The sequence below is a fragment of the Asterias amurensis genome, chromosome 7, assembly GCF_032118995.1.
Source record: "Asterias amurensis chromosome 7, ASM3211899v1".
NCBI classification, from domain to species: Eukaryota; Metazoa; Echinodermata; class Asteroidea; order Forcipulatida; family Asteriidae; genus Asterias; species Asterias amurensis.
Genome location: NC_092654.1, coordinates 7,188,592 through 7,211,336, shown reverse-complemented (window position 1 = coordinate 7,211,336; position 22,745 = coordinate 7,188,592). Strand labels below are relative to the sequence as shown.

The following is a 22,745-nucleotide window of genomic DNA, read 5'->3' as shown; positions in this document are numbered from 1 at the left end:
ATATTGCACAAGTAATTCAGCTAAAGGTACTATACAATAGATTCATGTGCCCTTTTGTACTGTATACATCACCATTACGATGTGCTCGAACCTTTCACATTGTAATATAATTCATGGTTTACTATTTTTAATCACAACAGATGACAACATTAATGTTTGCCAGAGGAGAGGTTGCTTATAATTCTGTTGTTTATTTTACGAAAACCACAAGATTTCCCCTTCCTTGTAACTGAAAAAAAGAAACTGAAATGAGCTCATCCAAAATGTTGACAAAAAAACAATTTGGTCTCGTTATTAAACAAATTAACAAAATCAAACACTGGTTGACCATACTTTATTGTTCATTGTAATTGAACTATTTTATGACTTTTAACAGCATTTTACGTCAATATTTTTGTCTTTTGGTTTACATCTATAATATATTCACCACAAAATACAGCAGGGGAAAACGTTTCCTGTACCGGGTCATCAAATCTGAAATTAAACACACATTTTTTTTGGCAGATAAAATCCTTGCTTAAATCAACCTCATTAGACAGCCAGCTTTATACGTGGACAATGATGAAGACACTTTGAAGACACATATTGGTTGGTTGATAACGATGTCCAGAAATAAATATGTAATTTTAGCCTGAAGATTATTGAGTTGTATCTTGAAAGACAACGAAGGTTAAATCGATATTAACTGGAGTGTCGTGTACACAGCTGCGACTCTGTACCAACCATTGCAATTGTGCTTAAAGAGTATTGTTAACCCACGTCTGACGTCACTGGTGCAAATTGCAACTGTTGATATACACTGCATGTTAAGTATATGGATACGAACGAGTTCTGGCGAGTACCGCAATTGCGTGGCGTTGCGATAATGGCGGGGAGGCCATCTGATGTTGTCTTCAGTATGAGCCGATACTGTAGTCACAATATTATCCCACATTGATATTGAAATCATATGCAACATACAGGATGTTTCTTTCCTCCCAATTACATTGGTCTTATATAGTACGGAATCGTACTAAACCAAGTATCTGACTGAATTAGGGTTTTATTGTGAGGTGATTGGCAAGTGGTACGAAAATAACTAACCACGGCTATACAAACGTAATGGGAAGTGGATCCTCAAAGAAGACCAAACAGCTCGAGGCCGAGGAAAGAGAATTTAAAAAGAGAAATATGGAAAACGAGAAGCAGAACGACGAGGAGGGGGAATTTATTGATGCAGACGGCAAGAAGAGAAAAAAACAGAAGGATGACGAATATTTGATAGCAACTTTAAGCGGACACAAAGGTGGTATCAACTGCATGGGGATCAACGATGAAAACACAGTCATTATAACTGGAGGTGAAGACAAGACAGCCAGACTGTGGAACTTGGCCAGTCAAGAGTGCACGATGATACTCAAAGGGCATAAAAGTTATATCACTTGCTGTCAAATCTTAGATGAGTTTTGCTACACTGGGTCATCCGATCGCACGGTACGTAAATGGAATGTCAAAACAGGATCCTGTGAGTTGGCAATAGAGGGACACGCTGCACCCATCAACAGACTTATTTGTACTGGTGACTTCCTCTTTACCAGCTCCTACGATCGCACTGCCATGTGCTGGGACCCAGATGATGGGGAACTTTTGCATATCTTCCGGGGCCACCGTAGGGGTATAACCCCGCTCATGTATATCCCGGCTGAGGATGCGCTCAAAGACGATGTCATTGACATTGAAAGTAATAAAGATATCTTAGTGACTGGTAGTGCTGATGGGACTGCCCGCTCCTGGAACATGGACTCTGGAGACTGTATTGTTACTTTCAAGGGTCACAGGGGTGGGGTCCTGTGTCTGGCAGCTGACTCCACGGGGACTGTTTTATTCACAGGGAGCGCCGATTGTACTGTCAAGAGCTGGAACATCAACACGGGAGAGATCTTTAAGACATTTGAGGGTCATCAGAGCGCCGTCGTTTGCCTCCAGGTAAATACGTACTCCTTATTGTTTTGTGTACTTGTTAGATTCTTAAAATGATTCAGAGTAATGTAATTCTTCTCATGTACCTCTAACCATTCCTGCTGTTGCTTTCAAGAAACAACACAGTTGCTGATGCTTCAGATACAGTTTCTCACAATGCAAATTACTTTGACAAGATGCCTTCACGTACAACAAAACATGTCGCTTGAAAATGTGTGATCATTTTAGTTTAACATTCACAAGTTCACTTTTAAAATAGTTGATGTTTTGAAGACAGTTTAGTTCTTCCAAATATCAATGCAATCACTTTGATATCATGATGGGATGAATGATGTAAAGTGAGGGACCAAACCAGCCAAAAGTTTATGCTTGATCTACTAACTAGTTCTGTATTAAAAATATCAATATAATGACTGGACCGCACCGGCCCGTGCACATTCCAATGTTATCACATAGGATATTCCAAAGGTTAGTAGTATAAACTCTTAATTAAAGCCATTATACACTTTCGGTACAAAAAAAAAAGTTCACAAATTTTCAAATAATTTACAGGGTTTACAGAAGGTTATGGTGAAAGACTTCTCTTGAAATATTGTTCCATGAAATGCTTTACTTTTTGAGAAAAACATTAAAACAATATCAATTCTCGATAGCGAGAATTACGGACTTAATTTTAAACACATCTCATGACACGGCGAAACACGCGGAAACAAGAGTGGGTTTTCCCGTTATTTTCTCCAGACTCCGATGACCGATTGAGCCTAAACTTTCACAGGTTTGTTATTTTAGATATAAGTTGTAATACACGAAGTGTAACCTGTTTACCGAAAGTGTATAATGGCTTTAAAGCCATGTTATGCCTTTGGTTGTTCAGCCGTTCAATCGTTTTAATCCTATATAAATGTGGCTGTATAATACACTTGATCTACCCTGTGGAAATTCCAGTTGAAACAGTGGTCGCGTTTTAGAGATACTCGTGAGCGAATAATGTCCATGCAGGAATAGTTCGTATAAAAATGCACAAAACGAGAAGCGTCACTGCGGTAATGCATCGTATATTCAATTTTCGAAAAGATAAAAAAGTGATATCTCTATACATAATCGCATTACTTCAAAGTGTAATGTTTCTAAACATGCATTTCAAAGCTGATGTACTTCTTGTACGTATATTCAGAGTCGTTATCAAACGCACAACGTTCATTTAACATGCACCATGGCTGCACTCAAATTGATGTCTTATCATCGGTGAAAATCATTGATTTAATCCAAAAGTCTTTAATTAAATGTTGGCCTACCATAACAAAATATTTGAACAACCAATTGGAAACAGCCCTTTACCACCAAATCACAGTAGCTTAAAGACACTTGACATTATTGGTAATTGTCTAAGACCAGCCTTCTCACTTGGTGTATCCAATCATATTTATGCATAAAATAACAAACCCCGTGAAAATTTGAGCTCACTTGATCGTCGAAGTTGCCAGATATTAATGAAAGAAAAAACATTATTGTCAGACGAATTTGTGTGCTTATAGATGCTTGATTTCGAGGCCTCAGAATCCAAATCTGAGGTCTCGAAATAAAATTCATGGATAATTGCTTCTTTCTCGAAAACTACGTTACTTCAGAGGGGGCCAGTTCTCACAATTGTTTATACTATCAACAGCTCTCCATTGTTTGTTACCAAGTTAGTTTTTATGCTAATTTTTTTCCGAGTAATTACCAATAGTAACCATGATGCCGTTAAACGTATATGGCTGCAACTGGCTTTTATAGATTACTACAAAAAATAAAGATTAATCCACCAAATGCGGTGCTCAAGGCGCACAAACCATAGCAAAGGAAAATAACACATGGAACAATTACATAAAAGCGACATTAATCAATGTGTTTTTCAACTTGCTCTTGAAAGTGTCGAGACTAGAAGTCTTGCGAATTTGAAGAGGCAAATCATTCCAGAGTGTGAAAGAGTATCATACAAAATCAACACAAGAAAAGGAACTGTGATCATAATGGAAATGCAACGCAGTTTCATTTGTATAACAATAATCATTTAAACTTTTCTATAGAACATGTGTTTTGCTCGGAATGGGCGTCGTTAAACGGAACTTACTGTTTTGGTTAGAACAGTCAAAAGTTGAACTTCGGTCGCCCCATAAATGAAAAGGAAAAGGAAACAGCTTTAAACATCAATTTGGTTCGATGGTTAACGCTTTTTTCGATACGTAGAAATTAGTCTTGAATTCATTAAACCAAAGTACATGTACAATGGTTGAAGTTTCCTCGATTATGCGTCATCAAGACGCAATACAGATTAGTTATTACCCCAAAAGGATAAAAGAAAACGACGTGTTACTGAAACTGGCCGGGAACCAAAAAATTAATACCCAACATGTTCGAACCCATAACTTGATGCTTCAACGTAAATGTGTGATTTGATTGAGTGGGTCAATATTTTATGCACTCTAATGAACAGAATATCTGTTTTACTCTACCTCAGCATCCTATTAATAACTCAATCTCATGATACCGAAGTTAACCCAGGTCCAAGTTACACCTAAATATCCATGCGGTGCTTGTAAGAAAGGAGTATCCTGGTCCCGTACAAGGACAGCCGTTGCCTGCGACTCATGTGATACATGGTATCACACAGACTGTATGGGAATGTCAAATGATTCACACGACAAACTACATGGATCTGATGTCTCATGGATCTACGCCTCTTGCGATACGCCTAACCACTCCAAATCCCTCATGGATTCTTACATCGAAGAATCGGTTAACCAGTTTGAACCGTTGTTCATCATAGACGCCAACAATGTCAATCCTCTTGAAGTTGTTGCCTCTCCAAGCCCTCAACACATCACTTCAGGCAATACATCAGTACGTTCAGATCAAGATATTGGTCCACCTCTAAAACAATCCTCTCCAATCTAAACATCAAGGAGGAAAAACATTGCAAGACCCCTAAAAGTCTTATCGGTCAACCTGCAAAGTATAAATGCCAAAAAGGAAGCATTCTGGGAAGCCATCTCAACTAGTCGTCCAGACGTTATCATCGCCAATGAAACATGGCTGAAACCAGACATGACCAGTGCCGAGATGATGCCTCCTGGCTACAATGTTCCTATTGGGAATTAGCGTTTTGATGGCTATTGGGGAGTCTTACTCGCAACCAGTAGTGACCTAATCGATACCACACTTACTATAGACATTGACTGTGAGATAGCTGCATCTAAAATAGAACTTGCCCGCCAGAAACCCCTCATCATCATGTCAGCCTACCGACCTCCTAATAATGATCTGCCCTACGCACAACGTCTTTGCCAAGCCATCCGTAACATCGCCCTCAAATATCCCTCTGCTACTCTATGGCTCAGCGGTGACTTCAACTTACCAGACATCGACTGGACGACAGACTCAATCAAGGGTCACCAATATACCTTGGTAAGTAACAACTGTTTCCTGTCTACATTCCATAACCTCGGTTTATTCCAAATGGTTGACTTTCCTACAAGAAACTGCAACACGCTGGACTTATTCTTAACCAATCGTCCATCCCTTGTGAATAAGTGTAACCCTCTTCCAGGAGTAAGCGATCAAGAGATGGTACTCACGATGTCCAACATCCGTGCGAAGCGTCAGAAAGCAATACGTCGCAAAGTCTTTGTGTGGAAGAAGCGGATATGAACAAGATCAAAGCGGACCTACGTGTTTTTTCTTCCAAATTCCTCGAAACCAACAACGTTGATTCTCCAGTAGACGATGTCCTCAACAAGGATCAACCAACCCTGGATTAACCGCGACCTAAAAAAACTAGCACGGAGGAAGAATAAAGCGTACAGGAAGATCTGCGACGAAGTGTCAACAAACCCCAAAAAGTTCTGGTCCTTCATCAAAAGTAAGCGATGTGACAACTCTGGCGTGGCCCCTTTAATGAAGAATGGCATCCTACACAGTGACAGCGAGTCGAAGGCAAACGTCTTAAACGACCAGTTTACATTAGTAATTACCAACGAGGATACAGCCACACTTCAATCCCTTGGCACTAGTCCCCACCCAACAGTACCTGAGTTTGAAATTGGTTGTGAATGAGTGCGTAAACCTCTCTCAAACATCAAGCGCTTTACTGCACCAGGTCCTGATAACTTACCTGCCTACATACTCAAGGAAGGGTCTGATAAGCTTGCACCAGTCTTGACTCTCCTCTTCCAGGCCACACTCCACCAGGGCAAGATCATGGAACACATCATCCACAGTCAAGTCGTTCAACATCTTGATGATCAAGGGATTCTGCCAAGCAGGCAATTTGGCTTCAGGAAGAGACACTCATGTGAATCGCAGCTCATCCTAACAATAAACGATCTTGCAAAAGGATTTAAGGACAAGTAGATTGACGCCATCCTGCTGGACTTCTCTAAGGCCTTTAATAAGGTTCCACATGAACGTCTTCTTCTTAAATACATCACGTAGGAGTTCGTGGGACACTTCTATCCTGGGTAAGAGACTTCCTGACAGGCAGATCCCAACAAGTCATCTTGGAAGGAAAGGCAAGCAGCACTTCGGTCTCATCTGGTGTCCCCAAGGGGACGGTCCTGGGCCCTCTACTCTTCCTAGTGTATATCAACGACCTACCAGACGCAGTATCATCTGAGATTACAGGCCGATCCGATCAGAGAATGATGCTGAATGATGCTGACCTGGCAAACGACCTAAAGCGTCTCCAGGAATGGGCTTATGTCCTTCAACCCAGACAAGTGTGAAGTTCTACATGTCACCAACAAGAAGAAAAACATCTTGTCTTCACAATACACCATCCATGGTACTGAAGCCTCACACTTACAACATCTGCAAGAGGGCCAACAGCACCAGAGCTTTCCTTCAACGCAACCTGAGGAAATGCCAAACCCAAAATCAAGGAACAAGCCTGCAACACCTATGTCTGACCTACCCTAGAGTATGCCTCAACACTCTGGGATCCGCACACTCAAGACCTCATCTCCAAGATCGACATGGTACAGAGACGAGCAGCCCGCTTTGTCATGCATGATTACGACCCACGTCACAGTGTAACAATATCTGCAATGGCAGACACTGTGCGAGAGATGAGCAAAAAGCAAAGTCATCATGCTTTACCAAATTACTCATGGCTTAGTGGCAATACAATCCTGTCCACCACACCTAGTTCCATCTACATCACAAACCAGAGGTCACCCGTCCAGTCCCAGATACAACACTACCGGATCTCAGCATTCCAGTATTCTTTCTTTCCAAGCGCCATCTGCCTGCGGGACAACCTGCCAGCATCAGCTGTGACTGCCCAAACCATAGAGCAGTTTAGGAGCAGGCTGAGTCCACTGACCGTACGTTAGGACAGATGGGTGGCGTTTTTTACTTGCACTTTTTTCCACTTGTAAATAGAGGATGTCGTGTTCCCGGTCGCGCACTTTGCACCTTTCACAGTACGACTCTACTCTACTACAAGAGGAATGTACTTCACCATATAGATAGATAGACCAATAAAATAAAGCTTTGCATGTTTTTATCCGGGGTCATGATTGCTATAAACATCAATACATCTCGGAAGAAAGGAGGGTACTTTCTTGAACTATCACTTTGTGACATCAAGAGAACGCTGTTCGATTTCCGTCTGTTCCATCCGGTATTGGAATTAAGTTTTAGGTCCTCAGGATGTTTGGGAGGAACAAGAGCTTGGAGATGACGCACATATCGATGTGAATCGACTTGGGATGTCTGGTTTTTAATTGCATTGGTAAAGTAGCTCGCAAAACACGCATGTGAGTGTAAGACATGTGTTGGGGTCCGAAGACTAATGTAGTGTGGGGGTCCAAAGCGGCTGCTAAGTACTGGAAATGAAGTTTTAAAGACACACAAGTTCTGTTTTCTCTCCGCCAATGTAGTTGACCCTTTATTGAATTGTTGAGTGACCTAACCTGCACAATTGATATCTGATGAAGATTGTGCAGGCGGTGAGGAGCGTGGGGGTCTCTAAACTTCAAAGGGCGCCACCCCGCATCCTCAGCGGAGAGAGAATAACTTTATACTATTGCTCCAATAATAAAGGAACAACTCCTTACATGAGCAAGTTCCAGTGACTGGTGATGTCACCTAATCTAAACATGGGTCCGAAACAAGAAACAAAAGACCGGTGAGCAAAGTGCCTCAGTCGCAAGGCACCAACAAAAAACCGGCGAGCAAAGTACCTCAGTCGCAAGGCACCAACAAAAGACCGGTGAGCAAAGTGTCTTAGTCACAAGGAACCAACAAAAGACCGGTGAGCAAAGTGCCTCAGTCACAAGGCACCAACAAAAGACCGGTGAGCAAAGTGCCTCAGTGGCAAGGCACCAACAAATGACCGGTGAACAAAGTGCCTCAGTCACAAGGCACCAACAAAAGACCGGTGAGCAAAGTGCCTCAGTCACAAGGCACCAACAAAAGACTAGTGAACAAAGTGCCTCAGTCGCAAGGCACCAACAAAAGACCGGTGAGCAAAGTGTCTTAGTCACAAGGCACCAACAAAAGACCGGTGAGCAAAGTGCCTCAGTCACAAGGCACCAACAAAAGACCGGTGAGCAAAGTGTCTTAGTCACAAGGAACCAACAAAAGACCGGTGAGCAAAGTGCCTCAGTCACAAGGCACCAACAAAAGACCGGTGAGCAAAGTGCCTCAGTGGCAAGGCACCAACAAATGACCGGTGAACAAAGTGCCTCAGTCACAAGGCACCAACAAAAGACTAGTGAGCAAAGTGCCTCAGTCGCAAGGCACTATTGGGTGCGGAATTGGTGGGTTATTGAGATTGCGTTCTTTGTGGTTCAATTCTACACTCTATAAACTATACAGGTGTGGCGGTTTCAGTCTTCCGCCGTGTTCAATTTTCCGGGACTCAGTATAGCATATAACAATTGACTACTTTCGCTTGCTGTGCGCAGGCGTCGCATGACGTAATGTTACCGTAGTTGGTCATTCGGGAAACTGAACACGGCGGAAAGTTGAAACCGCCACACCGGGTCAGAATTGACTGGACTCATTTGATCCTGGCTAAAATGGACTTTGACTTGTGATTCTACTTCAGTGGGAACCATTCCTACGTCATTCGATGCTGATTCCGGGCCTTACAGACCACGAGCTGTCATATCGAAACATGCGTGTATAACCGTAGCCAAAGCTTGTCGTCGAAGTACATGGCAAAGTGATTCAAGTGAACCGTATTTCTGCATTGACAATTATTATTGAAACAAAAGTTCAAGCAAGTATTTTCTTAAGGTATAACAAATTCCAGAAATGATTGCCCCAAAATAACTGTGAATGACTAAATACACGCCTCAAGAAAGTCATTCGAATTTGAATCCATGCTTTGTACTGTCAATAAGTTAGTATTCAATGAGTTGCATTTTGCGTAATAATTATTTTACCAAAATTAATCATTGGATTCGGAGTAGTGACTTAGAATTTGCGTTGGGTGTTCTGAAAAGCTATATTGTGAATTTTTAGTAAGGTTTTATATATAGACAATCATCATCTAAGTTAGCATCCAAATCAAAGGGTCCACCGTGCTGGTTGAGTGGAGGAACCTTCGACTAGTTTACCGTGTAATGACGCGGGATTCTAGTGAGATGAAATCGTCGCTTCGGTGTCAGTGCTCAGTCAAGCGACTATTATACGATAATTGACCCAAGTTTGTTGATGTGTGTTGGCATAGCAACCTAAATATGCCTCCTTATTTTACTGTTTATGCGAGTATTGCTCTGCATGCGAGCAATATGAGAACCAGCCACCTGGTGGCATCAAGCGTGCAATACTTTATGCACAACCGATTTTAAAGTGTGTCTTTTTATATAGCCCAATGTTTGGTTGGTGTCATATTTTGCTCCATGTAAAGGAACAAATCAAGCAGGAAATTCACAAGTATTTCTAGGGACGCTAAAGTCTGCACGCTTATGATAAATGTTACAGTGGAGGCTGTCACATTTTCCGAAAGTACAAATAGAAGAGAACAATAAATGCCAAACTGTTATCTTTCATTTTATGTAGCAGCAATTTGAATGATTAAAAACTTGTTTTTGTAAACATAAACAAACACTATTTCGAATGATATTAAAAAGGATTTGGTTGCAAAATAATAAAGATATTGATTGCTGCTTTGTGACTTTTGAGTTTAATTTCATTGGGCTTATTAAAGTCATTATCGACAAGATTACAAAGCAAAATGGAGATTTAAACAGCTTTCAAAAAGCGTATACATGAACATTGATCAAAAACTTTACTCAATCGACATTATAACAAATCCGTTTTTTAACTCAAATAATGTAATTATGACATTCCATTTTTTTACCCAATGTTTTGTACATGATCGTCAAATAACATTTAAGTGTGGCGTTCCACTAAACGCTGTCCCATTCAATTGTAATGTATTGGGTACACCTTGAATCGCTATAGACATTGAATGCATCATGCGGAATAGTATTGAAGCAAAACATTGTTTCATTTTGACTCTGGCGGGTTTGCATTGTATTTACCTATGTTCGGAAATGACCGAAACAAAACCGAGGCAGGCTCTTGTCGCTAGTGAATCGAAACAGAATATTGCGGGCATACAGTGTGGTCAGGCTGCCTTGAAATTAAACATTTAAAATTGAACCCCAGTTTAGGAATCAAGCGTGAATTGGTTGCCATGACCTGCTTCTTCCCTCAGTTCGCGCCACAAATTCCACAAATTCAGTAAGTAAAGAAAAACGCTGTTAGGAATTTAACCCTTGTTCCTACTGCTGTTTGCAGACAATAAACCTTGATGGACCTGAAGGGACATCAAATATATGTTTTCCTAACTAGCAAATATTCAGGTAAAATTTAGCGTCTCAGTAGCACAAACCGTCCACATTAGCCTCGGTTTGAAACCCAAATCGCAATATGCTCATAATATTTGGTTAACTATTCTACCACGATTCCGATTGCCTAAGTATTTCCAAAACGTGAATGTTAATGTAAATTCACAAATCGTAACGGCTTATTCGGTGTTAATTATTGATCCAGATCTCAAAATTGTTCGTATGCCCACTGGTATGGTCTAACAGACTAACGAATAAAACAACATCTTTTTGTTTGCAACACTGCGGAGTGAACTACTCTCATGAGTGCCAGTTTTTCATCGGTTACGTATGGGTGATGTTAATTATGGCGCCTAATGATTCACTAAGTGGTCAACCAAACAAAATAATTCTACCTTCAAGTTATATGCTCAGGGAAAACATATACCTACCGATAAAGACAGATTTCTTTTGATTAAATCGTTCGAATTAGAAAGAAGATGAATACCAAAATGTTACCACTCTGAACTGCATGAATCTTAATTTGTCTGCACACGCCGCTGGCAACAATTTGTTTTTTTTAGCATTAGAACCCGCAGTAAATTTAGAATTATATATATTTTTTAAGGATTCCCTTTTGGATTCCAATTAGAAAAAGAAAACAAACCCCATTGAAAAGTACTATGACAGTGGCAATTTTGATGTGCAGAAACAAACATTGCCGGCCGGTGTGGCAGGAGATTCTGCACTATTTGCAACATTGAATAAACGTTTTTGTCTATCTACCAAGTAATTGAGAAGTCTCCCGAAAACAGTCCAATAAATCTACTCCGCGGTAGTAGAATATATCGAGCAAGACAGTTCTCTAACGAACAAACTCTACCTGGCAAGTAGACACAAGGTTTTACCGCAAACTAAATAAAGTAATTGATCCCTCATTCTCGTATATTATTTATAAACGTATTTCCCAAACTTATTTCACCAAGAACTCACTTTCACATTGTCTGAATTGATTTCTTTTTGATATTTTCCATTAACTCATATCAAAGTGTACGAACTACATGTATTGGGAAATTCCGCGTTTTAATTGGTTAATCATTCATCACTTTGTTATATACAAGTTATGATTAATATACGTTTCATACTCTATAATAATTCATAAAAAACACTGCAAACAAATAGGAAAAGGTCATGGTGGCTTTGCCACTGACTCGCGCGCATGGTCTCCCCTTCCACTCGCTTCGCTATTTACGAAGGCCTTCAAGGCCTTGACGAAAGACTAACAGGGCAACAGAATATGTCACTTTGTAACAAATTAGGAAGTGGTACTACGAATATTTGGCATAATGTCAGCAATGTGTTTCAATGGGGAAAACTGGCATACCGTGATCACTTCATGTGAATATACAATATTTCACGCTGTGACGGGGTCCATGTCGTTTTGTACACCTGAGGGGGAAAATGGCACCCTCGAGGGTGTACACAACCCAAGGATCCCAACTGCAGCATTCAACAATTGTTTTGTTGCACCTTGGTAACACTGTCATTCTTCTTCTCTAAGATTGTCATCTTCAAACATTATTACATAGTTTGTCACAATTCTTCACTGTTCCCTCGAACCCGCGGATGTTTCGTACTAAGCGCTGAAAATCGACCAACGGTGGGATCGATCAAGGCGATGTACACTGGTTAACATCACACATGTTAATACCCGCCGTGACGGCAGCCGTGGTACATTATGCAATGGGAAACTTTAGACTATCTGCCAATCACCAAGAGAGGGCGCTCTTCACCAGGTTAGGTCAACAACTTAGGAATAGGAGAAGCATGAGTGACGGTCACTGGCAGCAAAATAATACCTTGTGTTTTGCGTGTTTTTGATTTTGTATTTAGATTTAGCCAAACTGTATTATTTTTGTTTTCCATAACACAATGTCAGCATAAACCAAACTTTTCTGGAACAGCACGTACTGGACACGAGTTCCCCAAGGATAACATGTGGTGTGCATGAGTTTTTGGGAGCGTTTCTTCTAGGGTAATTAGCAAAAATTCCAAAATGCTGACCTACCAAAACTTGAGAAGAAATCTGAAGTTTAGTTGTATGACAATGTATCTGATTTAATTTTTAAGAGGCTGATAGAATTCTAAATATTTTTTTAGTATTTTTGAATTTTTACCATTTACCATCGTTTGCTATAGGAGTTGTGCACCCTTAGGACCTGGTAGGTCTGCTGCCCTCTAGTGGCAGAGCTTTCAAAAAGTCTCCCATTGTTGCACGCTGTGACGGGGTCCATGGCGTTTTGTACACCCGGAGGGGGAAATGGCACCCGAGGGTGTACAAAACCCATGGACCCGATATCACAGCGTGCAACAAATTGTTTTGTTATACGTTGGTAAACATGATTATTCCTCTTCTCAAAGTTATGTTGTCATCTTCAAACATTATAACGACGGAGTATGCATAGTTTGATAAGCAGACAAACAGCTGTTTAAATAAGAAACCACATTGTTCCCTCGAACCCGCGCGGCGTTTTCGTAAGCGCTGGAAATTGACCAACGGTGGGAACGATCAAGTTAATGTACACTGGTTAACATCACCCATGAGCAAGTTCGATCAGGGTACAATCGTCGACTAGTGGTAGGTTCGTGACGTACGAAGCGCATGCGCGCTGAAATAAAAGTGAGAACAACTCTAGTCGTTTTCTAGCGACATGTAAAATGACCATGAACCATAGCTCTATGCCGTGAACAAGACGTACGCATTGGCACCACATCAATTTCCCGTGCTGGAAAAGTCAGAGATCTTGGGGTTATTTTTGGCTCCAACATGACAATGAAGTCACAAGTGTCTAATTGTGTGAAACTTGCATTTCACAGTCTTCGTAATATTCGCCTGATTCGCAATTTTCTCACTCCGAAAGCTACTGAGCAGCTCGTTCACGCTTTTATTACATCTCGAATTGACTGCTGCAATTGTCTACCGCTAGGTCTCCCAAATTACCTAGTTCAGAAGCTCCAACGGGTCCAGAATACCGCAGCCCGTCTTGTCACAAACACACGGAAATACTCGCACATTACGCCAGTCCTAAGAAGCCTTTATTGGTTATTACCAGTTGAACAGCGACTTGCATACAAAGTCCTTCTCAACACCTTCCGTGCATTAAGTCCTCCTCACCTAAATACCTCGCTTCTCTCATCAACATCCATAAGCCATCTCGCTCAGGTCTCCGGGGTCGATTTCACAAAGAGTTAGGACTAGTCCTAACTTAGGACTAGTCCTAGGAGATATACAAATAGACTGTGCAAGTCTCGCGAGAAATTGAACTTCCGGGACCATTGTGGTCCCAACCTAAAGGAGTTTTACGTTGGGGAGATTTTGTTCTGTCAATAATTTTAGTTTAACATAAGTTATGACTCTAAAAAGTGAATATGTTCTTGGGAATGTAAAAATAAGTGATTAAAAACAGAAAAGTAAAATCAATTCAACAAATTAACGAAGAAAACTAAAGAAAAAAACTTGACCTCCAGTTTCCGGTTTACTCTAAACAATTAAGAATATTACCCAATTGACGTTCCCATTATCGCTGAACCTATGTGATGATCGCACCAATTGGACGTGATTCACAAACGGGGTTTTTTAGAAATCCAGGTCGATGTCGAACAGCGATCCTCGTCCCGATAAATGTATAATATTTACGTTAATTTAAACAAAACAATTACTATGTACACGAATTAAAATAATAATTATACAAAAAGTACGTTAAAAATAATAATCTTTAAGAATTTTTTAACAAATAACAATTTCAATACAATTTGGTTTTGTACAAAAATATACTTTTTTTCGAATTAAGTTCTCGTTTTCGCTACGTGCGAGACTTGCACAGTCTATTGCATGGTTAGTCCTAAGTTAGGACGAGTAACTGGTCCTAACTCGAGATAAGACTGGTCCTAACTCTTTGTGAAATCCACCCCCGGTCTTCCAGTGATCTCTCTCTAGTTGTCCCCAAGTCGAAATGATCATGGGGTGATCGAGCATTTGCTTCCGCCGCTCCTCGCTTGTGGAACAAACTCCCTAACTCAGTGAAGACATGTGAGACTGTTGAAAACTTCAAGAACAAACTGAAAACACACTTAATGACACGCCATGTTTTGCGCGTTATAAATATCTTGATTATTATTATAACAAAAACAGACCCACTTCTGTTCAGGTATATTAATGATAACTGAGGTCTTCTTTGCCTGCAACACACTGCTGTGGTATGACAAATTGCTTTTGGTAACCAACGATGCGACCAGCCTCGAGTGGCCCTTGGTCGCGAAAAGTTGACTAGACTTGTCCAACTATCGTTGACTAACGCGGGGTCGATCAGAGTTAGTCGAACTATGGTTAACCATGGAGAAAGGAAGAGAAGGAGCTCGAACGAAGGGACTTCAAAAGTCGAACCCGCGGTACCGCGGTCGTTTAACGACACCTCGTAATCACCCACTTACCTTATACAGACAATGGGCGATCTGGCGTATGTGAGTTTGCGCGTGCGCACTTGGTTCTTCACTCAACTATGGTGTCGTGTGTCGTATGGATGTAATACAGAAAAACAACTTTTTTGAGACCTGATAAAATTTGTGTACACTTGTGCCCACCAAATCGAAAAACACAATTGAATACCAACCACCCTCGTGTGCTAAAATCACAAAAAATGTAAAAATATGCCATGATGTTTCCGTGAAACACCACAAACGGTAAATGAAAACGTGTATATTCACAATTCTTGTCTCCAATGATTCAACTTTACACGCAGACTGGCGGTACCACACGTTCTGTACAAAGAGATTTAATCCCGCTCATTAATCGGCCGTCCAGCTGGAGGTCTCCTATCTTTTTCCACTGGCCAGACAGGGGCATTGTCACTGTTGTTACTCTGCGGTTTTGCGGGTCGTTCGAGCTCCTCCTCTTCCTTCCTCCATGGGTTAACTATGGTCGTTGATCGAACTTGCTCCATGTTACCCGCCGTGCTGTGCAGCCGTGGTACATTATACAATTGTTGCACGCTGCGCCGGGATCCATGGCGTGTTGTACACCCGAGGGGGGAAATTGCACACAAAGCGAAGCAGAGGGTGCCATTTGCCACCGAGGGTGTACAAAACCCATGGACCCCAGTCACAGTGTGCAACAATTGTTTTGTTATACCTTTGTATAATTGTTATTCTTCGTCTCGAAGTTCTGTTGCCATATTCAAACATTATTACGACGGACTACTCATTGTTTAAAGGTGGACTATAACAGATTATTGATATAGCCAATATTACTATTTTTGTACAAGAAATGTAAAATAAGGACTGATATTTTAGTAGTATTCAATAAAACCTTTACCTTCATGCAAAAAAAACACGAATTCGCGCGGCGTACTCCGACCCAGAAAACTCAGTTTCGGCAAAAGCCGGTGACCCACGAACCATTCATACACAGTGTGTGACGTCACACCACGTACCGAAGCTCTGTACACAGTGTGTCAGGTCGATCGTGTGCGTGCATTTTACATGTACATTGAATGTGGAATAACATCGGACACTATAGGCTGCATTTTTTTTGACACAAAAAAACAGTGAAACTGTCCGATGGCAGCGGGTCTCGGGAAAACCACAGTATAGATGAGGAAAAGGCATTTTAGGGAGGCACTTCAGAGGAAAGTGAGGGCTCTAGCGATAAGGGGAGCTCACCGGACGAGAGAGAAGCCGAAGACGTGTTATGAGTACATGTAGTTAACCAGCCCGGGGACGATGATCGTCAGGCCGAAGACGATGAGCCAAACCCTGATGATCGACGGCTAAAGACAGACTGGTAAGGCCACAAAACGTTTCATGAATTATACTGAATGATGCTTCGTTTGATCAGTTTATTTCTGCTCCCAAAAATAGTTGAAGGCTATCCTTGACTAAATTAAAACATGAACGAACATGATGGACAAGGTTTATTGTTTACCTCCATTCACGTTATAATACATGTATGTGAACAACACATGCACTGACTTGGGCAGAATAGAAATGTGAGGGGAGGGGTAATTTTTGTCTTGCGTTTTATACTTTGTTGGCAAAATTCATACATTATCAATTTAAACTGATATTGTAGATAACCTATGTTGTTGTTTTTCTCCACCAAGTAACTACATGGTGGTTGACACATGTGCATCTACACAAATATCTCATGTACATGTATGTAACTGCTACTTTGGATTATGATTGCCTTCTGGCATGGGTATAGTTTTAAAGCAGTTCAGGTACACACATGCAATATTAACACTTCACCATGCAAACCACAAATCTGTTGTTAATAATTTTGTATGAATTCTTTTGTTAATAATTTTGTATGAATTCTTTTGTTTTGTTTTACAGAAAACACTGCAATGATGATTATCAGCAAGTGGTGAGCTTAGGACTATCTTGTCCGTTCAACCGCTGCCACTGACATCATGTTTGATGGCAGCAACACGAAGGACGTTTCCAAACCCTCGTGTACAGTACAGTGGAAGGATTTTCGTATCCACCAACGGATTAGGCAGCTTTGCTTTGGTTTATTTGTCTTCAGTCGTAACAATTTTCCAAGTTATAATGATCCGGAGGGAGTGAGAAATAATTTGATAAGCCATAATAATTTACGTATAAATGTACATGTATATTATTTCATTTTGTTTCTTTCAGATGGGTGGGTGGTTCAAATTGATTAATTTAATTTGAACCACCCACCCCTCTGAAAGACACAAAATGTAAATTACTATGGCTTATAAAATTAGGTGTGTGGTTCAAATTGATTAATTTAGCACTTATGTGCAATAAACTTGTCCCCTGTTGTCAACAATACACTATGATTAACATGGTAACAAAATTCAACTTGGTTAGCAGAAATATAAAAACAAAACAAAAAATTGGAGGCATGTACACCTCCATAATAACGACAACACTAAAACTGTATGTATTTGCAAACGACAATAGTTTATTTTTGAGTTTAAAATATCAAAATTGAAAAAAGGTTGCCTAGTGATAGCGAAATCATCTGAACATTCCGTCATCAAAAAAAGTTAACTATACAACCCTGTCAACGCCCCTACCCCCAAAAAAAGAAAACCTAAGCCATGTTATGTACCTAGTTAGCTGTGGTTCTCTTTGTAAATTGTAAATTAAGTTGTACATTAAAAGAATATAATAAAATCATTGTGTACAGACCATGTCATTCTGTTTTTAAACAAAGTTGATTGTACTACCCTGGTTACCCCCCCCCCCCAAAAAAAAATATATATATAAAAAATAAAATAAAAACCCACATCAATGTGTACAAGCTAGGGCCCAATTTCATGGATCTGCTTACTGTAAACAAAGAATCGACACTTGCGGAAGCAGGAAATTCTGTGCTTACGTCAAGCGTGTTTCACAGGTTACCAGCAAATTTTGGCTTTTGCGGGTCATGGGTGCATACTTGGTTTATACCAGGCATTCTACGCTTACAAAGTATTAAGCGCAGAAATTTAGCCTTTGGACGTAAGCAGAGAACCGTGACCATAGCGCACATTTTGGTGGTGAACAGATCCATGAAATTGGGCATAGGTCATTCTTTCTTTAAACAAAGTTGATTTTACTACCATGGACCCCCCCCCCTACCAAAAAAAAAGCACCAAAAAATCAATGTGTACAGGCTAGCTAGGGCCCAGTTTCATGGATCTGCATACTGTAAACAAAGAATCGGCACTTGCGAAAGCAGGGAATTCTGTGCTTGCATCAAGCGCGTTTCACAGGTTACCAGCGAATTTTGGCTTTTGCCGGTCATGGGTGCATAGTTGGTTTATACCAGGCATTCTACGCTTACAAAGTAAGCTCAGAAATTTAGCGTTTGGACGTAAGCAGAGAACGGTGATCATAAGCGCAGAATTTGGTGATGAACAGATCCATGAAACTGGACACAGGTCATTCTTTCTTCAAACAAAGTTGAACCCACTACCTTTGAACCCCCACCCCCCCCCCCAAAAAAAGCTGTTGCATCCTTTTCCGGCTGGTGAAGGTTGATGTCAATGACACGGGGGTTACACATCAGCTGCGGATGGAGTTGTTTTCGTGTCTTGTCACCCTGCTGACAATGAACAAGTGCATTGTGCATGCATTCTATGCGTATCTGTTTAATGAAAAATAAAAAACAAAACCAAATAATCGTTATGTGGGATTTCTTGAAAATTTACATGGCAGAAATACAATCTCGGAAGGTTTGACGTAACACCATGTACTGACAATCTCCCTTTGAGTTTGCGTAGTTTTGAAAAGAACCTTACAGGAGTTAACGCAAAACCAGTACAAAAGGAGTCCACATGCAACAAAACCAAGGGGGCAGGTTTTCTTTATGTCTGATAGAAAACATGACCTCCAACCACCCCCCTCCCCCAGATCTACACCTAGTACAAAACTGTTCAGGTACAGATCGGGGTGGGGGGGGGGGGTTTGCGATTCAATACCCCATCCCCTCCCCCCCCCCCCCCCCCCTCCACCGTGAACAGTTTTCAAAGGGGCAGCTGAAAAACTAAAAATGAAGAAATCATCTGATCCTCTGAAAATTTGCATGCATAGGCCTACTACTTACCTAAAGTGCTATTGAGAATCTTAGGTCTCCATTTCTAGTTCTGGCTAGCATGTCTTCGTACTGCATTGTCTTTGTCCTGCATTCTCATTGTAGTGTAGAGCTGCGAGTTATTTCTGTACAAAAAAATATAAAAACAAAAAATAAATAAATAAACAAAAAAACTAGTGCTGAAAAAGAACTGGCCTTATTTTACAAATGCAAATATAGTAAACACTCCATAATTAACCGTGCCAAGCCAATAAACACAGCTATAGGAAAACTTCAGACTAAACTTCTCTGGAATTGGTAATTCCTGAATTAGGAGAGAAAAATTCTGAATGACCATGGATGGGCAATTATATGGATGGGAGTTTGAACATATTTTTGAGCTGTGCCTTAAAAAAAAAAAGCAAACAATTCTTAGGCAGCTTTGGCAAAAACAATGTCCAGCAATCCAGTATAGACCAATATAAATACATGTCAGCGAGGCCAATAAACTGTTAACTGTAACAATCAACTTTTTAAATGGATTAATATAGTGTTCACACATGGTTGAGCATGAACATGCCAGAAAGTGTAAACCAGGGCATAAACATGCCTAAAGCACTTGGGTGGCTACATGAATTCATCACTCAACAGAGTCAATACACTATGTAGCTATTTTATGGTAGTCGGGTCAGATTCAGAGCATGCACATCGTGTCATTTGACAACAAGATGATTGTTCCTTGCATGAAAAGGGTAGAGATTGTTTACTATTTTTCTGATTACAATTACATGTACATGTATTGGGCCTGAATTAATAATGGAGATAGTTTCTCAGTAGTAGATTTTTAAAAATTATTAACAAGTACTTACCAGGCTTTTCTCTCTCTCTTTTCTGTAATGCCACTTGATTCTTTTGATGTTCCACGGCCACTTGCGACCAGGGCCACGGCAGAGGGACCCCGCCGACGTCGTAACATGCACAAGCAGCACTGGCTGGGGCCTGGTGGTAGAAGATCCCCCTGAATTCTATCGATGCTTAGAGGTTTAAATTTCGGAATCGATCCAGGCTTCTTACACAAACTTTGAAACTTCTAGTGCATCCACAAACAACCAAATAGTCGGCAGTATTTATAGCTGATACATTAGAAACAAAAAGCTTCATAGCACACACGCACGCCTATAGTGTGGATGAAAACGCATACACAACACACGGAGTAACATGGCGTAATCTTTGTTTACTCTCGTTGCTTCATGGGTATGACATCACCATTTTTTGACCGCGTTCATGACGTCCGCTGGTTTACAAATCCGCTTGGATTTCAGTGTTGGTTTAATAGCCGGGAACCAGTCCAGGGCGGGAAATTTCAAAATCGAAGAATCGAGGTCAAATTTTTTCGGTCAAATTGTAGCAAAATTATTTGGAGAAAAACATGACCACAACAATGAATTGATAGCTGAACACAACATAAACAAGTTCTGATAGTGATTTTAATGTAGGAGTACCGTTATAGTCCATCTTTAAGAAGCAAACGAACAAGAAACAATACCACGAACCCGCGTCTGTTTCGTACACAGCGCGAAATCGACCAACGCTTGGAACGATCAAGGTGATGTACACCCGTGTAATTAAATTTTCATGTTACCCGGCCCGTCGAGCCATGTAACATGCGTTTTTGCTGTGCGTCACATGATTGGTTCTCAACCAATCAAACTTCACAGTTTGTTACCGAGGTATAACAATATACATTGTTGCACGCTGTGACCGGGTCCATGGCGTTTTGTACAACCGACGGGGAAAATGGCACCCGAGGCGTAGCTGAGGGTGCCATTTTCCCTCGGCAATCGTTTGGTTATACCTTGGTAACATTATTTTTCCTCTTCTCGAAGTTCTGTTTTCATCCTCAAACATTATGCATAGTATAAAACAGTTTTGCTCTGTTCCCTCGAACCCGCGGCTGTTTCGTACTAAGCGCTGGATATCGTCCAACGGTGGGAACGATCAAGGTAATGTACACCGGTGAACATCACTCAACCATGGTACATGCGTATTTATTGTACGGCACGTGATTGGTTCCCGACCAATTAAACTTCACAGTTTGTTACCGAGATATAACAACACAGAGCTATTACGTCAGGTTCTGAAACTTGCTGAAAATTTTAACAGAAAAGAAGTATGTAATGATGAATTTAAAAACTTTTGTGAATTTAACCCATTGATGATCTAATACAGGGTATGAGACGCGACGGCACCCGGCCGCCACTGTCGGCTTTAAAACGTGACCTACATGACCTTTGGCAATGAGTTCTTTCATGTTCGCAGCGAATTAACTGCGTTGACAATTATGTTTAATATTGATGGAAGATAATGGTTTTATTATAGACCCACACCATACTGTACCATTATTTCAGAGGAGGGTATATAATAAATATATTTTGTAATAATTAGTAATAAATATATAATATGGAAAGGGTTTGCGGTAACACTAAGTAATGACTATCTCTAATGAGTTGGGGTGGTTCTGAAAAGAACCGTTGGTTTCAACTTGACGTTTCGATCAGTATGCTCTGATCGTCTCCTGCAGAAAGCTTTATATATAACCTTTTTATGCTGCAAGTTTTGAGGAGATACTAAAGGGGGAATACTTTTGGTACATGTGGCATCCTAATTAGTGTATTCAATCATTTTCATACAATTACAATATGAGGCTCGATATTGGTCATCAAAGTTGCATTGTGTTATTTCAGATGCACGCGAAAGGTTTACGTTTTTAAGTCAAATGATGAAGTGAAATTTCTTTCTCTTAAACTATATTTCTTCATGGGGTCGTTTCTAAATAAAAATATTTTGAAATATTCACAGCTCTCCAGAGCTCTTACCAAATACGTTTTAATTGTCGTTAACTTGTGGAGTAATTACCAAAAGTATAGGTCTTTTCTGCCTATAAAAAGTACGAAGTTATTGTAGTGTACACTGTGGTTTGCGATAAAAGCATAATATGAAAACGTTTGCGGCAGTGATTTAAAGGAACGCGTTGCCTTGGATCGGTCGAGTTGGTCTTTGAAAAGCGTTTGTAACCGTTTGCTATAAAATGCATATGGTTAGAAACCATGGTTAGTCGGCCATTTATTGGAGTCAAAAATTTGACTCCCATAAATGGCCGACCGTGTTAGTGGACGAGGCAAAAGTAAAACCACGCAATTTCGAGTGATACTTGTGTGGATCATCATATTCTACTTTTAAAATATCTTTCTAATCAAACAGTTACAAACACTTTTCAAAGACCATCTCGACCGATCCAAGGCAGCGTGTTCCTTTAAGTTGCGAGCCGAAATTGGTTTGATCAAAATCTCCCTAGTTCTCATTTCAACGTGTGAACC

General features: G+C 40.6%; 1 protein-coding gene and 2 long non-coding RNA genes across 3 annotated transcripts in view; 2 read left to right on the top strand and 1 right to left on the bottom strand.

Annotated features, from left to right (window-relative positions):
* The first annotated feature begins 847 nt into the window (after window positions 1–847).
* Window positions 848–22,745, top strand: part of LOC139939904 (uncharacterized) — a 28,417-nt gene continuing 6,519 nt past the window's right edge. Inside the window, exon 1 of the mRNA XM_071936067.1 lies at window positions 848–1,965. Coding sequence (XP_071792168.1) covers window positions 1,102–1,965 — 864 coding nt within the window. The 5' untranslated portion in view covers window positions 848–1,101. The remainder of the gene's footprint in view (window positions 1,966–22,745) is intronic.
* LOC139939906 (uncharacterized) lies at window positions 16,061–18,276 on the top strand. Its single transcript, XR_011786364.1, has 2 exons — window positions 16,061–16,623; window positions 17,175–18,276. It is a non-coding gene; the product is annotated as an uncharacterized lncRNA (long non-coding RNA).
* Window positions 17,334–20,874, bottom strand: LOC139939905 (uncharacterized). Its single transcript, XR_011786363.1, has 3 exons — window positions 20,238–20,874; window positions 19,402–19,514; window positions 17,334–18,942 (listed from the first exon to the last, which is right to left on the bottom strand). It is a non-coding gene; the product is annotated as an uncharacterized lncRNA (long non-coding RNA).